This window comes from Genypterus blacodes, unplaced genomic scaffold, assembly GCF_046128005.1.
Source record: "Genypterus blacodes isolate CSIRO-AG114 ecotype Tasmania unplaced genomic scaffold, CSIRO-AGI_Gbla_v1 ptg000192l_1, whole genome shotgun sequence".
NCBI classification, from domain to species: domain Eukaryota; kingdom Metazoa; phylum Chordata; class Actinopteri; order Ophidiiformes; family Ophidiidae; genus Genypterus; species Genypterus blacodes.
In genome coordinates, this window is record NW_027466992.1 from 199,396 (window position 1) to 214,498 (window position 15,103).

The following is a 15,103-nucleotide window of genomic DNA, read 5'->3' on the forward strand; positions in this document are numbered from 1 at the left end:
TATAGACCCATTACACGATTTACAACACTAATGTGTTATTTACCACTAATGCAATTGCAAATCAAATGGACAAGACAGCTTTTCTGCATTAGATGTCATTTTCTGGCACACACAATTTCCATTTTCCCAGTTTCCTCAGGTCTCACACGTTCAGGCCCTCTGAGAACCTGTTGCCTAAGTTAGACCCCTCTCATCCCGCAGTTAAACAGCTCCACAATAGTCTGTATACGGACACACACTCGTCACACACACAATAGTCTGGCCGGGGTTATGAGGACCTCACACTCGTCAGGGGTTAATGATCATTGGCCATTGGTTTGGAGCCCATTAGGTCCATTGATCCGGTTGAGGCTCTTATGCCACCTGGGGAATGGAATGTGCCGGGTCTCCTATTGTGTCTGTCTGTCTGCTAGTGTCACCAAGTGGTCATAGCCTCCCTCTCTCTCAGTGTGTGTGTGTGTATGTCACAGAAAGGTCACAACAAAGCAGAATGAGTGAGAGCGTCACACACTGTGCGGAGAGACAGAGAGAGAGAGAGAGAGAGAGAGAGAGAGAGAGAGAGAGAGAGAGAGAGAGCAGGTTTGGTCAGAGGGTCAAGTGATGTTTGGTCTTGCTGGAATTGAAGACACACATGCAGAAAACCCACAAACAAACATTAAGAAACGCTCCAATGGAGACAAATAAATACTTTCAGATGAACACACACACACACACACACACACACACACACACACACACACACACACACACACACACACACACACTAACACACACTAACACACACACACACACACACACAAACACACACACACACACACAGTATTGCTGAGTCTACGGGCGAGTCAGTGAAAAAGCAGCAGGGAGGCAGATAAATGATAATGCCGAGCTCAGCACCTTTGGCGTGTACGTGAGGCGCATACATACGCCGCTCGCTCACAAAGGGAAGAAAGGAGCTTTATTCATAGCCGCTTCTATTTGCTGGCTGAATTTATTGCCTCCTCCAGAGCGACAATCCTTAATTCTTATAAAACACTGCACTTAAAAAAACAACAAACAGAAATGACTCATTACAAGTAATCAGTCACTGCATTGGAACGAGTTCCTGAAGTAGAGAGCAAACTTCTGCCTCCTCGTCAGAATGTTGGGATTTTAGCATCTTTAATCTGAATTAGTGCATCTACACGCGCACGCACGCACGCACGCACGCACGCACGCACGCACGCACGCACGCACGCACGCACGCACGCACGCACGCACGCACGCACGCACGCACGCACGCACGCACAGTGAAAGTGAATCAGTTCATAAGGAAATACAAAAAATACTTCTTTAGATCCTCCTGGACCAGGATTCCTATACAAACAAATCCTTCCTTGACCTTTGACCTTTGGCTTAACTTAAGTTTACACCAAATGTCTTTAAAATGTGTGAAGCATTTTGAGATTGAGATGAATCCTGTTTCATTACAAGCCTTTTGTGATGAGAGCTACTTGTTGAAAGAGAATCATAACTGTTAAGCTGCTGAGGCCCTTTGAGTCTGAAAGGTACGGTTACATATTTAAAAAACAGGATTACTGTGAAACGAATCTCTCAATAATCTCAAAATATTCTTCAACATACAAAACAGTATAGGAAAATGTCCCTATCCCCCCCCCCCCCCTCTCTCTGAAAATGAGGTTAAATCAAGGTCAGAATGCTTGAAATGAGGCAGTTTGAGGCAGGTAGAGGTAGGTTGAGGTTTCTTTGACTCGTCTTTCAATCGCCGAATCGAGGAGATTTCTGAAATTCTGTCATTTTTGGGGGGAAGTGAACATCTGTTAGATCTGTGTGGGGGTTTGTAGATGTGAGGGAAGAGCCCAGTTGGTTGGCCATCAGAGTTGAACTTGAAGAAGAGGAGAAGTGATGAGAGAGAGTGTGTGTGTGTGTGTGTGTGGTTGTGTTGGGGGGGGTGGGGCTGTAGGACAATAGCAGGAGCAGCAGCTGACCAGAGGATCCCCTCTTCTTTTGTCATCCTGTATAATGACGTTTCTCTCTCTCTCTCTCTCTCTCTCTCTCTCTCTCTCTTTCTCTCTCCTCACCAAGCTGCAGCTCACCCCTCCTCCTTCAGCACCTTCTGTCGCTCTTTCCCTCTCTCTCCCTCTCTCTCTCTCCTTGCCTCCTTCTCTTTGTCCTTTACGCCCCCCTTCTGCCCTAACACGCATCGCTCCGTCTCACCCTCCATCTCTTTCCTTTCCCTGCCTTCATCCCGTCCTCCTCTCTGCCTCCTCTTCTTCTGTTTTCCCCTGGGGCACGTACACTTTGTGTCTGTGTCTGTGTGTGTGTGTGTGGAGGTGGAGTTGCGTGTGTATCTGTTTCCAGCCTCTGCACTCCAAGAATGTGGCTGCATCTGAGATCAAGCAGACGTAAAAAATATCTCCACTCCGGCTCCATATGTTCACTGAGTGCAGGTCCAGCTGTCATCTGCAGACGCTTCACTTTGTTCTGCATGTGAGGGCCAAACTCTGTTCAGTGTGTGTGTGTGTGTGTGTGTGTGTGTGTGTGTGTGTGTGCTGCCAAGGACATGGATTCCCTTGTTTCATGTCTCCTCTCTCCTCCTCTCCTCTCCTCTCAGTCTCAGAGCCAGCAGCTCAGAGTATTTCCATGGGAACTTGCTAACATGTTTTCCTTTCTCTCTTCTCTCGGAGAGCAAACTTTAACTTGTAGATTGCCAACGTGTGTCAACAAGGTTTTACAGTGTATGAGAGTGCATGTGCTCTCTCTCTCTCTCTCTCTCTCTCTCGCTCTCTCTCTCTCTCTCTCTTTTTTTTTTTCTCGCCCCCCCTCTCCCTCCCTGTGTGTGTGTGCTTGTTTGGTGTATCTCCTCCAGGCAGAACCAGGTGATATGGCCTGGCACGGAAGGTCACCGCTGTGATGTCACTTCCCCTTCCTCTCCGGATATTCCCAGCATTCTCCTGCCAGCAGCCGGGAACTCTGGGAACTAAGAGCAGGAAGCCTGGCTCCTTACCCAGGTCTGAGAGAGAGAGAGAGAGAGAGAGAGAGAGAGAGAGAGAGAGGGAGAGAGAGTGAGAGAGAGAGAGAGAGAGAGGGAGAGGGAGAGGGAGAGGGAGAGGGAGAGGGAGAGAGGGAGAGAGGGGGAGAGAGACGGAGAGAGAGAGAGATCTCTCCAGTGTTTTCTTACTTATTTTCTCTAGTTTTGTATTTCATATCTCCTTTTTTTCTATTTCATCCACTGCTTTGACAGCACTCCAATTCCTGGTAATACCTCTAGGTCAGTGGTTCTTAACCTGGGTTCGATCGAACCCCAGGGGTTCGGTGAGTCATTCTCAGGGGTTCGGCAGGGGTCAAGTCACAAACAGTATAGCCCGGTTCACACTAGCAATTGACTGCCGGCAATTTGGCAACACACAATTTTTCTTCGCCGTGTTAGATTACGAATGGTAAAAAATGGTTTCATCCCACCCTAGTAAATAAAACAACATCCATCTTTGATTTTTACGACTATGTCAAATCCTATTCGTCTCCAGTTCAATAGTGTATGGATTGAGGATTATTGGAGAAAAACAAACATTGCAAAACTTGTCAAAAACCTTTGACATTTGTTTTCTGTGTTTATGAGCCATGCTGAGTGCCAGAATGAGCTCAGTCGAACATGAAACATGGGGGCAAGTGTAGATGTAATGTTGGACCACTTCCTTGACATGAAGCTCCACTATTCTGTCCATCAAAACCCAACAATCCAAGGATGCAAGACATTTTTAAGACTTGTTGTCTCTGCAGGGTGTGGGATTTATATAGATGTACATATATGTGTGAATGCAAAAGCTACCAGTAGCAGGGCCCTCCCAGTGAGCAACAACTGTATGTGTGTGTGTAATGCTTTAAAGAGGGGTCACGCAGGCGGGACCGCAGCTAGGCAACGGAACAGAGAATAGTCAAGACAAAAGAGTGATAACAGACCACAGCTGTGCCTACGCAGGTAAATGTAGCAAGTGGATAAATGTATGTAATGGAGCAACGTCGCCCTCTGTTGGTTGATATCTGTAATCTGAAAGTCACCACTAACACATTATCGTCATCATCAGTCAGTCAGAGTGACAAGCAAGCTTTATTAGCGATGAAACATGACATCATCCTGTGAGTGGTCAGACAAAAGTGAGACTCAGTGTTCTTTGCTTGTCCGTGCGGTGGTGAGCTCAGGCCAGTGGAGATGTTTCCTTCACATGCTCAGTTTGCGGCCAGGAGGTCTGAAATTACAAACCCCGCCCCCCCTGTTAAACACAGACAACACGTCTCTGTTGGATCTGGTCTGTGTCTCTGTATCTGTCTCTCACCGTCCTTCACCACGCCGCAGTACTCCTCACACTCCGATTTGGTGTAGAACTTGTTGCCGTTGGTCTGACAGAAGCCCTGTTTGTAGGGAACACACAGGCCGACGGAGGAGTCAAAGGCCCAGAGTGGCGGCTGGCCTTTGCAGGGTTTGGCCAGCATGGGGAGACGGCACACAGCTGGGGAGGAAACACACACACACATCAGGTGTTCTAAGACCTAATGAAGGACGAGATTCTTCCTCCAGTTCTGAACTGAATGTGTTATTTCCCCTCCTCACCCTCAGTGCGACAGCTCTGCAGACACTCTCTCTCCGTCACAAAGTTGTTCTGGTTGCCCAAACAGCCTCCGTAGTTGAACATCACACAACTCATTGAGGTTGAGTTGTAGAAGAACCGGGGGAAGAGTCCAAAACAAGGTCCTGGATCTGCTGCCACTTGACAGTCCTCTGCAGCGAGGGAGAGGGGAAACAGGATGTACAGTTATCGATGCAGTAATCAATCAGTGTGTGAGGAAAACACTCAGCTGATCTCTCACCTGGTTTTCGCAAAACCAGGTTTGTTTCATCACCAGAAGCTTCCTCGTCTATAGGAGCCACAGAAGGCACCACGTTCCTCCTAAACCGCTGTATCAAATCCATACACAGATTCAGTCAGAGGCACAAATCCAGCCAAATCCAGCCATTCCCAATATTCCATCATAAAGCAGAATCTATTCAGTCAAAGGGAAAGGAAATTCTTCAAACATAAAGTTGTTAAAAAAATCTAAGACATGATAGTATACCTGAGTGTCTGGTTGGACTGTAGGTTCCTCCACCTGCACTCCAGGGACACAATCACCTGAAGAGAGAAGAAAACAAAAAATATATCACCTGGAATTTTCTTGATGTTTTAGCCACGTGTCTGATCAACAATGAACAGAAGAAGAACTTTGTTGAATGTGACATCATTCTGGTGTAAACTCCTGAATGCCTCAGTTGGATTTTTTTTGATTTGTTTGTTTTGAAAGTGCGCCTATGCTGCTTTGTGTCGTACCTTTGTTCTTCTTAATGATAATGCTGGTGTCACTCATTCCCTGCTGTCTCACCAGGGCTTTGAAGTCATCCAGCACGGCAGGTCTGATATCCATTGTCCGGCCTACAGAGAAGAGTTTCATTTCATGCAGTGGGACAAACCAAAGGTGTGGATTGGAGTCACTTGACTTAGAGTCGACTCCAATGACTTCAGCCTCAACCTGAAAGAGTCAACTTTGACTCAGAAAGACTTGATACCTTCTCCACTTATTGATAGTAAACAATTACAAGCATGCAGTCAATCAGATCATCCTTTCCTGATCCACGTCCAACCAATCAGTCAATCCATCAAGTTGCACACAATCCTGACAGCAGTGTCAATACTTAATACTCGTTGATATCTTAGATAGTGTAATGATCCTGTAGAGTGTCCACTCACTGTACAGCTTAAGAGAGACGCTCTTGTCCCCGGAGGATTTCTGTTTGCTTAATATAAGCACAGCGTACTCGATGTAGTTAGTGTGAACCACATAAGCATCCACATCTGCCCCCCACTCTGCAGGAGGAAGAACACAAGGACACAATGATTGTAAGGGAGAGAGACAGAGAGAGACAGACAGAGAGAGAGACAGAGAGAGACAGAAAGAGACTTTATATACTTTCAATGTGGTAGAAGACTCGTCCTGGTGTGTCGGTTAACTCATAAACACCTTCCATCTCCCTGCATGTCCCGTGCCTACACACACACACATACCCACACACACACACACACACACACACACACACACACACACACACACACACACACACACACACACACACACACACACACACACACACACACACACACACACACACAGGAACATGCAAGTAACACAAAAACCTTGAATAAATAAAAGGAAATGTAAGTGTGCAATGGTGTTAAATGTTAAATGTGTCAGTTTTTGATATAGTGTGTGTACATCAGTGCAGTTCTGGTCATCTTGATCTTGTCAGCAGTGTCTCCAGTCTCCAGGGTAAGTTTGCCGATGGCTGAATCTCTGTGGCGCTGCATGTGAGGACAGGAGGTGGCGACAGCGACATCATGCCAAGTCCCCATGAACTGTAAGAAGGAAATGTTTTTTCATGTTCATGTTATATATTCTATATATTTAGATGTTATTTCTTTACATTTGATGAATAATACACTGATGTGGCTACAGATATAAACATGAGCCATACTTATCTGAAGGAGATCTAGTTTAGATTTAGATTTGATCTATTTTAAGGTCTCATCTGCCTCTAGAGGAAATGTTTCTTTGTCCTGTCACTTTAAGAAAAGCGTCCATTATGCTTTTCTGTACCTAAACACAATTTCGCTTTTGCCCTTTCATGTGAATACATCCTGAAAGACAGGATATTATTCATTATCTTACATAGTTCAGCCTCTTTAAGCATGCTGTTCTCATTTATTAATAAAAATAATGTAAGAACAAAGCAATAAAGTTGACCATGTTTAATTATTAGCAATTATTAGCAACAGTCCAGCACATCCAGCAAAGTTAACATACATAGTTACAATTTAAAGACTATTTGAGAAGTCAGCTACTCACCTGAGCCAGATCAAAGTTCTCTTGTGTGGGGTAGAGAGGTTCTGGGAGCACTGGGAGCCCCTGCAGGGCCCAGACCCACCCCAGCACCAGCAGGGAACCCAGAAACACTTCTTTCTGCATCCTATCAGTCTGTCTGTCCAGCGTCTCTGAGCTGTTTGAGCTCCTGAGCCTCAGAATCCCAGGAAGAGGCCACCCCCTTTGCGTCACCTTCCTTAGAAACCTTTTAAAAGTTGAACAGGGGCATTGACCTGTGATGTGTGTGTGTGTGCGTGTGTGTGCTTTGACCTCCCCAACAAACGCTCACCCCCACAGCCGAGCAGAAAACAAACAAGTAAGAGAGCAAAGTTCTGTCCCATCTCCCTCTCTCTATCGCTCTCTTCACATCTGTCACATCTGTGTATGTGTGTGTGTGGGTGTGTGTGTTCTGACTGGCCTGAACAGCTGACTACTTAAACATTGGCCCTCACACTTACAGCAGCATCAACAAATCAATCAAAAGGAATCATGAGCTCACAGACTAATGAGTAACAAGTACATGGCAGTGCACCAGTTTACAGATTTGACACCGACGCTCTGCTCTTAAGTGTGTGTACGAGACGAAGAAGGAGAAGGAGACAAAGTTTCACGTGCAGCAATGTTTTATTTGTGTTTGGCAAGTCTCTGTGGGCTTGCTGCAGTCCCATTGGCATCCTCCACTTCAGTTTGCCTTCAGGAGCTCTCACCCTGTAACAGTGAATACACAAATTGGTTTAACACTCAGTTGATGTGTATTGCATATTCATGTTCACTGAAACAATATCTATATTCTTCTTTTTCATTTTTCTAATATAGACTGAGTTTCAGAGATAAAATCTGAGAATGTAATGTTTATACCTGGAGCTGGAGTGTGTTCACCTGCTCACCTGGAACACACTCACCTGGAGAGACAGAGACAGAGGTCAGAGATGGCTTGATGAGTGATTGTATCGTTGTATTGTGGACATAATTTCATGATATTGTTGCATTATTCTGTGCTTCACTTGTTATTCTACATACGGACAGAATTCTTTAATCTCACTCATCTGTACAATTTATTCTAAATTGTAAGGACAAGAGCTAACTGAATGACTATCTGATTTATAGGTGAGAGTGATGCTTAGACGTCCTTAATGTGCACCCACATGTTTGTACCTTTGTTTTGCTTCATGATGACAGTGTCTTTATTCATTCCCTGCTGTATAACCACTGCTTTAAAGTCCTCCAGCACGGAGGCCGACACATTCATGGATCGGCCTGATGAAGACAGAACCTGTCAGAGACTGTATTTTCTAATCCTACTTGTATATATCAGAGGATATGTCACATGCAAACAAATGTAGTAAGGTTAAATCTGGTTGCTCACTGTGCAGCTTCACAGTGGTTGACTGAAGACCTGAGGGTCTCTCTGTGCTCAGCTGGATTATGAATGCATACTCATCATAGTTGGTATCAACCACAAAGCAATCAACGTCAGCTTCAAACCCTATGTGAATACAGTTGGGCACAAAATGACGGTAGATCGAAAATAGTGATGCTGTGTATCAGAATGAAATCTACAGTTTAGTACAAAAGACTGAAGCTTCAGTAACGTACTGGCAAAATAGTAGAAAAATCGTCCTGGAGTGTTAGTCAACCCGTACTGTCTGAATGTCTGCTTACAGATTCTGTCCCTAGAGATAAACACACACACAGACATAAACATAAACATACATTCATAGGTGTGTTGCAGTTATATTGATTTTGTGAGTCTGACCAAAGAACAGTGGTTGTCATCTTGGCTTCTCGTTCAGAAGGTCCAGGCTGCAGCTCCAGTGCAGCAATGGCCGGGTTCCTCCTCTGATCCTGCATGTAATAAGGACAAGTGGACACCACCGCCACCTCGTACCACTTACCTAGGAACTGAGAAAGAGACCGAGGATGAAGAGGAATCATGTATTGCTATTGTAATTAGTCTATTTACAGTAAACCTTAAATTGTGAATTCTTCGTGATGATGTTGTCGTCTTAAGACTTTACATGTCGCTGTGCGGCTCGATACCTAAATGCTGTGATTGACCAATCAAGAATTTGCGCATTTCAGAGAGTAATCTATTAAAATATCTTAAATGATTAAAGGATTAAATAATTTCAAAAGAGGAAGTCTGGAAGAAAAGAACACATTTACAAAAGTAAATCAATGCAAAAGAGAGACAGGCATGCTCATGGTGTGTAAAACAGAGGAAACACAAATTAATTATGTTTAAATATGTTGGAAATAATTGAAACGATTGATATTGGCACTGACAGGAGCAGAGACCTCAGCCACTCACCCGGCCCAGGTCAAAGTCCTCTGCTGTGTTGTATTGAGGTCCTGTGAGTACTGGGACCGCCTGCATGGTCCAGACCCACCCCAGGACCAGCACAGAAACCAGACTAAGAGCACGATGCATCCTATCAGTGAGCCCAGGTTCTGCTTGTTGGAACGCAGCCCTTCTTGGTCAGGCTGACACTTTGTACTTCTGGGTTTTGGGGTAAAATCCCTCCCACTACCTCCTGAACAACACACAACTAGGAGAGCAAAGTTCTGATTGTACATGTGATAGTGTGTTTGTTAGTTTAATGATCTAAGTGCCCAACCAATCAGCAGTGAAACACTACTGGACTTCAGAATTGGTCAGATAAAACAAACAACTAATCAATAAATGTCAAAATGTAACTGCCGATCGCTTTTAGGGAAAAGATGAGAGGGAGTCATTCCATTGAATGCTGTGCTTTTAAACCTGCGTTCATTCATATTTGGATATAAACTTGATGTGAGAGGTTCATCACGATGAACTCATAGATAAGCTAATAAATGCATATCTCCTCCAAGGATGAACGAGCATGTACACATTTTGCGGCAGTCCTTCTTATATCCAAATAAGAATCCATAATTTGATCGCTTTGTGAAGAAATGTCACGTCTCTATAGCGCTTCCTAGTGTTGGAATCTGATTTTGATCTGATCAGATTTTTTCCTATTGTTATTTACAGGCTAATTCTTGCTCTAGATTGTTGTGTATGTTTACATCTGAAAATAATTATCTTATCTTATCACCTTATCTTATTATAAGGAACCTGGGTTAAAGAGTGAAGCCTCCTTTTTCACCCATATCAGGATAAACCCCTTTGTGACTGTGATACAACTACACATACACACACAGGACAGGACAGGACAGGTTAACTCTGTTTATATAATGACGTCAACAATGTGAAATGGCACAATTGTGAAAATAATGTAATACACTGAATGAATCTTGCTGGTATAAGAGGTCATTCCCTTTGACAGATCTGCTCCATATGACGTCCAGACACTGGTACACCTAAATGGAAAGCAGCAATGATTAATGATGACAAGTTCAAATGTCCACAGCCAGAGAGGTCTTAAAGGTAAACAACTGATTGTCTATCTGGGCCAAATGAGTGAATGGACTTCATAGTAAGTGGAATGAAATCCTTCTGAGGTCAGAACAGAAGATAATGCCTCGATAATCTAATATATTAATCTACATGGTATAAGTGAACCAACTGTACAGCAATAATTTGTTAAGTTCAATAGATTCTCACCTAGACTCCAGATCCTGGGCAATTCTCTGTTGGGAATAATTTAAAAAATTAGTCTTCAGCATAAAATACTTATGTGTGTGTTTATGTGCAGGTGATGTCGTCACCCTCCCTACCTGCAGGAGGCGGTGTCAGGATAGACTCTCTGGGGAAACCAAGGCTTGTTGCTAAGGCTTTAAACCTCTGAATAATGTCTGGTTTGACCCTTTGAGTACGACCTAAAGACAAAAGTGAGGATAGATATAAGAATAAAGACAAACAAGTAGGCGAGCATCTTCAAAGAATCTATCAAATTAAAAATACAACGATACGTGTGTGTGTGTGTGTCTCACCGTAAAGTGCTATCTGTGTGTACTCCCTGTTGAAAACTTTGTTTTTGACAACGAAAGCGTAGTCAGTGTAGTTTGTCTCCACCACTGTGATGTCCTTCACCTTGTGATGACCTGGAGGGAGAAACACAACTGAGAAATGAGTAGCAGACACATCCGAGGAGATAGAGGCTAAGATCAAGAGGCTAAGACCACAACTTGCTTGCTATTGAGTCCAACCCTGTGACATTACTGGGCAACCACAATCTTTAACTGAACATTGTTGTTAATATACCACTGATTTGTAATTGTATGTTATCCTTGTATGGATTTCTCGTTGAATCCAGAAAGAATCCCTTACGTGTGCTGAAGTAGGTGAACTGTCCAGGTACATTGGTCTTTTCGTACTGGTACTGTTTTCTCATGCAACCTGTAGGTCTGGAGAGGAAATGCTGTGTGTCATCATTTGTCACGCAACTTGCACTTGGACACACAGTACATGCCGATACATGACTCCATAATGACCCAGTCCAACCGCCACAAGCACACACACACACACCCATAAACACACACACACATGCTTACCCGCTCTCCCACATAGTGAGGTTAACGTTGCCATGTGGCTGTGCTGCAACGATGCCCATGGAGATCCTCACCTTGTCTCTGTAGGGGACAAAGGCTGGAGAGTCGTAGGCCAGGCCCACACGGTACCATTTCCCAAAAAACTGGACACACACACACACATAAATACATTCACGGATGTAAACAGAAGCAACACCCGCACAACACACAATGTTTTACTTATTGAATGATTCCCTCAACCTACATTTGATTTAATGTCTCTGTTTAGCTCACACAGGCTTTTATGAGTGGCAAAGTCGATAATTTTCATTTATGTAACATGTTTGTGTTATGCAGAGCACGTTAGGGATCCAAGCGTGCAAACTGTTTTTGCACGAAAGGCGCCAGCGGGAAAACAAGTGGGTAGTGTTGGTGCATGTTCCAATCCTAATAATTACCTGCACAGACAGAAGGCTCTGCGGTTTAGTCATGGGTTTGAATTCATTGCCATCCAGATGAGTCACTAATTCTTGAATTTACGTTTAACCATTTAGTGGTTCTCCTGTTTTGTTATGTTCTCTAACTTTTGCTATCTAATCTATTATCTGAATGTAATCATAGTCAGATTAATGATTAGAATTTCTGAGTCACAGATTACATAACAGATTAACAGAAAACATTTTAGTGGTATTCACACATCACATCATTTAGCTACTCTGAAGTATTTACTTGGAAGGAAACTCGAGATAAAAGGGATTTAGATTACAGTTTAGATTATTAGATTAGTCTGTGAGACGATTCAGAATGTTCAAGAAGAAGTTAACATTATATAAAATCTCCCAGATACCTTATAAAATCTGTATAGATTCAAAATTTGGAGAATGAACGGAAACTTTTTCCCCAAAAATTCTCTCTGGAGATTAATGTATCATTTCAGGTTGGATCATTTGTAAGTAACATTTTGATAAATATGTCATAATCACCCCATTGGGACAAAAGGGAAATGGTGCTGGGAAAGATTTGGCCCCCCACCAACTCACCATCTCTAAACAACAGAAGCGTCTCTCTTTCTCATGACATACATCATGGGAAATGACAAACTGGCCTCTCTCAACCTCGTGCAAGTGAGGAAAATGAGGATTCTCAAAATTATTAATCATAACAAATGGAGAATTGACTGTCAATGATGAGAGAAGCCCTGTGTTTGTTTTGGGTGGCCCACTGAGCAGCTGTTCTCACTCACTGACATGTTCTCACTCCGGATCCTTCACAAGAAACACTCACACACATGCATGCACCTCTTACCCTTGGCAGGTAGAAGTCTCTCTGCGCGGTAACATCTGCTTGTGCCATCGTCACGCAACATATCACCATGACAAATGTCACCACAGAGGGCCTCATGGCTGCGTATAGAAGTGGAGGAGGAGGAGGTGCAGGATGGAAAGAAGGAGAGCTCATAGGGTGTCTGTCCCACGCCTTAACTCAAATGTATGCAGACAACAGTCAAACAGGTACAGGCAATTCCCTCTGGCAATATTTGCTTTTCTCCTGATCCACCCACTAGCATGTTAGCCAATCATAGCCTGGGAATAGAGAACAGTGGGCAACTGTTGAAGGTAGAGTTAAGATGGATGAAAACTATTTCAAAATAACCTTAACTTAGCCTTCACTTCCGTCTCAGACAGGAATAGATCTTGAACCAATTAAAGCCCTGGAAAATGCAGTGTTTATCAGAATCAACAAGTTCAAGTCCTGTCCTCACAACACAGATGCTTCTGTTCACAAGAGTTTGGATATTTTGGTCCCACAGTCAAATGTATACAGTACAGCGGGGGGAACATGCCAAAGAAGGGTCAATGTGTAAACTGGCATCAAAGAGAGTAAGAGAGGCACATATCTAAGGACAACTATGAAGGATCATCATCTAATGGGATAAAACTTTCACTTCCACCTTTACATAACAAGAACAGTTTGGTTGCTAATGAACCACTGGTTGTCATAATTCATGTGAAGACTGAAAGTCACACGTATGAGTCAACAAAGTCCCACATGTTAATAAGATCATATCGGGATGATCTTAAGAATATACTTTGAACAACAGAGTCAAGACAAACTACTACTTCTATTAGTATTCTCTCCTATTACAATTTAACATTTATTGTACCTAAGCAGTGTAATGAAATATTTGTACTTACACCACTGTTAAGAAGCACATTTAGTCCTTCAGTTTTCAATGTTGGAGCTTTCAGCACCAACAGGCTGTTGGTCATCCTGTGGACATCCCTTGTGATGTCATAAAGGTCATAAGGTCAGTTTGCCTGATTTTACTCACCTCTCTATAATTTTAACAACGCTTATCTACCATGGTAGAGTTTGACGTAAGTGTGTAACCTGGATGTTGTTACAAAGCAGAATGGAGCCAGCCCAAGAAATGCCCCAAAGTGAACCCCTTAACCCAATATTTGGTCCAATGAATAACAGTCTTTATAAGGCAAGCGGCCTTGTACTTCGTTGTGAAACGGCTGCAAATAGAGCCAGCACTCATTTCACTTTCTAATAGAGGGTTTGTAAACCTTCTTCAAAGCCAAATACAAGCATTTCTTAACTATTTGTTGAATTCTGGAACACCTGACAATGAAATTAGCTTCCACTGATTCATGATTCTTTAACTATGACCACTCAAGATCAAACCATGAAGCAATGAAGTGGATGCTTCAGTAAAATCCCAATATGTTTCATAACCATTGAGTTATGAATTGAGTGCATAGGCCAAAGTATGGGCTTTATTTAAAAAAGGACAGGTTTGGTCCAAGTAACACTGATATTTGACCTTCACATCAATGGACACTTCTGTGCCGTCTGTATGCTGTGACTGACATTCTAGAGCTAATGAAAACTTTGGACAGCCCATATCTTTGGCAAGGAAGGAGCTAGAGGGCTAAAATTTCACCTATAGTCTCTGGAGGGCAGGAGGATCCATTGATGTGAGTTTGGAAGAAATAAAAATTTTGGTCACTTTTTCGAAAAACGTAATCAAATATTATCAAATATTCCATATTTTGGACGGGCCATAACTTGGGCCAGGAAGGACATAGACGGCTAAAATACCACACACAGCCTCTGGAGGGCACGAGGATCTTGCATTCTAGAGAGCTAGAGCTAGAGAGCTAAATGGATAGACATGTGTTATTTTCTTAATTGTATGATTTGATGTCGATATTCATTCATTCAGTGAAACTGTGTTAAGATAATTGAAATATACTAAAATATTAGAGGCTGTAAATTAGACTCAATCTCCTGCAGCGATTAGTGTCATTTACATTATGACGTTCAAAAACTAAAACTGTTGGCGGCATAAGTGAAAAACTTAACGCACGTACAACAAATCTGCCTCATCATCTGAATGACGACAGAAACTGACTGACTGGTGAAATTTGTGTGACTGCTGTGCATTTCTACTAATTCTGGGGCAAGAGAATCAAAGATAGAGATGTAAGTTTTAGTCCGGCCCCTTTCAGAGGCGACCGCGGGCCGAGGCGTCATGTTCCAGGATGCGGGTGGGTCAGGGGCTTTTGGGGACGTTATGATTCAGCTTTTGGCGAGCTGAGCGAATGGCGGGCAGGCGGGACTTACTCGGGCTGACACTGACACCAACATGAAGAGGAAGATGGCGGAGAAAAGGAAGTGGTCTATTTCCTGTAGCTAA

General features: G+C 43.3%; 3 protein-coding genes across 3 annotated transcripts; all 3 read right to left on the bottom strand.

Moving 5' to 3' along the window:
• Positions 1 to 4,090: 4,090 nt before the first annotated feature.
• LOC143015199 (protein AMBP-like) lies at positions 4,091 to 7,149 on the bottom strand. The gene is made up of 10 exons (XM_076169158.1): positions 6,931 to 7,149; positions 6,301 to 6,440; positions 5,998 to 6,074; positions 5,778 to 5,894; positions 5,361 to 5,462; positions 5,110 to 5,165; positions 4,864 to 4,951; positions 4,607 to 4,774; positions 4,332 to 4,505; positions 4,091 to 4,244 (listed from the first exon to the last, which is right to left on the bottom strand). Exons 1-10 carry the CDS (start codon positions 7,048 to 7,050, stop codon positions 4,225 to 4,227), a joined length of 1,062 nt encoding a protein of 353 aa, XP_076025273.1. The 5' UTR covers positions 7,051 to 7,149; the 3' UTR covers positions 4,091 to 4,224.
• A 401-nt stretch (positions 7,150 to 7,550) lies between these two features.
• Positions 7,551 to 9,985, bottom strand: LOC143015200 (protein AMBP-like). The gene is made up of 7 exons (XM_076169159.1): positions 9,257 to 9,985; positions 8,702 to 8,847; positions 8,542 to 8,618; positions 8,312 to 8,431; positions 8,101 to 8,202; positions 7,804 to 7,847; positions 7,551 to 7,653 (listed from the first exon to the last, which is right to left on the bottom strand). Exons 1-7 carry the CDS (start codon positions 9,374 to 9,376, stop codon positions 7,639 to 7,641), a joined length of 624 nt encoding a protein of 207 aa, XP_076025274.1. The 5' UTR covers positions 9,377 to 9,985; the 3' UTR covers positions 7,551 to 7,638.
• Positions 9,986 to 10,139: 154 nt separating this feature from the next.
• Positions 10,140 to 12,907, bottom strand: ptgdsa (prostaglandin D2 synthase a). Its single transcript, XM_076169161.1, has 7 exons — positions 12,703 to 12,907; positions 11,422 to 11,561; positions 11,198 to 11,274; positions 10,861 to 10,971; positions 10,645 to 10,746; positions 10,532 to 10,557; positions 10,140 to 10,287 (listed from the first exon to the last, which is right to left on the bottom strand). Exons 1-6 carry the CDS (start codon positions 12,853 to 12,855, stop codon positions 10,532 to 10,534), a joined length of 609 nt encoding a protein of 202 aa, XP_076025276.1. The 5' UTR covers positions 12,856 to 12,907; the 3' UTR covers positions 10,140 to 10,287.
• Positions 12,908 to 15,103: the final 2,196 nt, after the last annotated feature.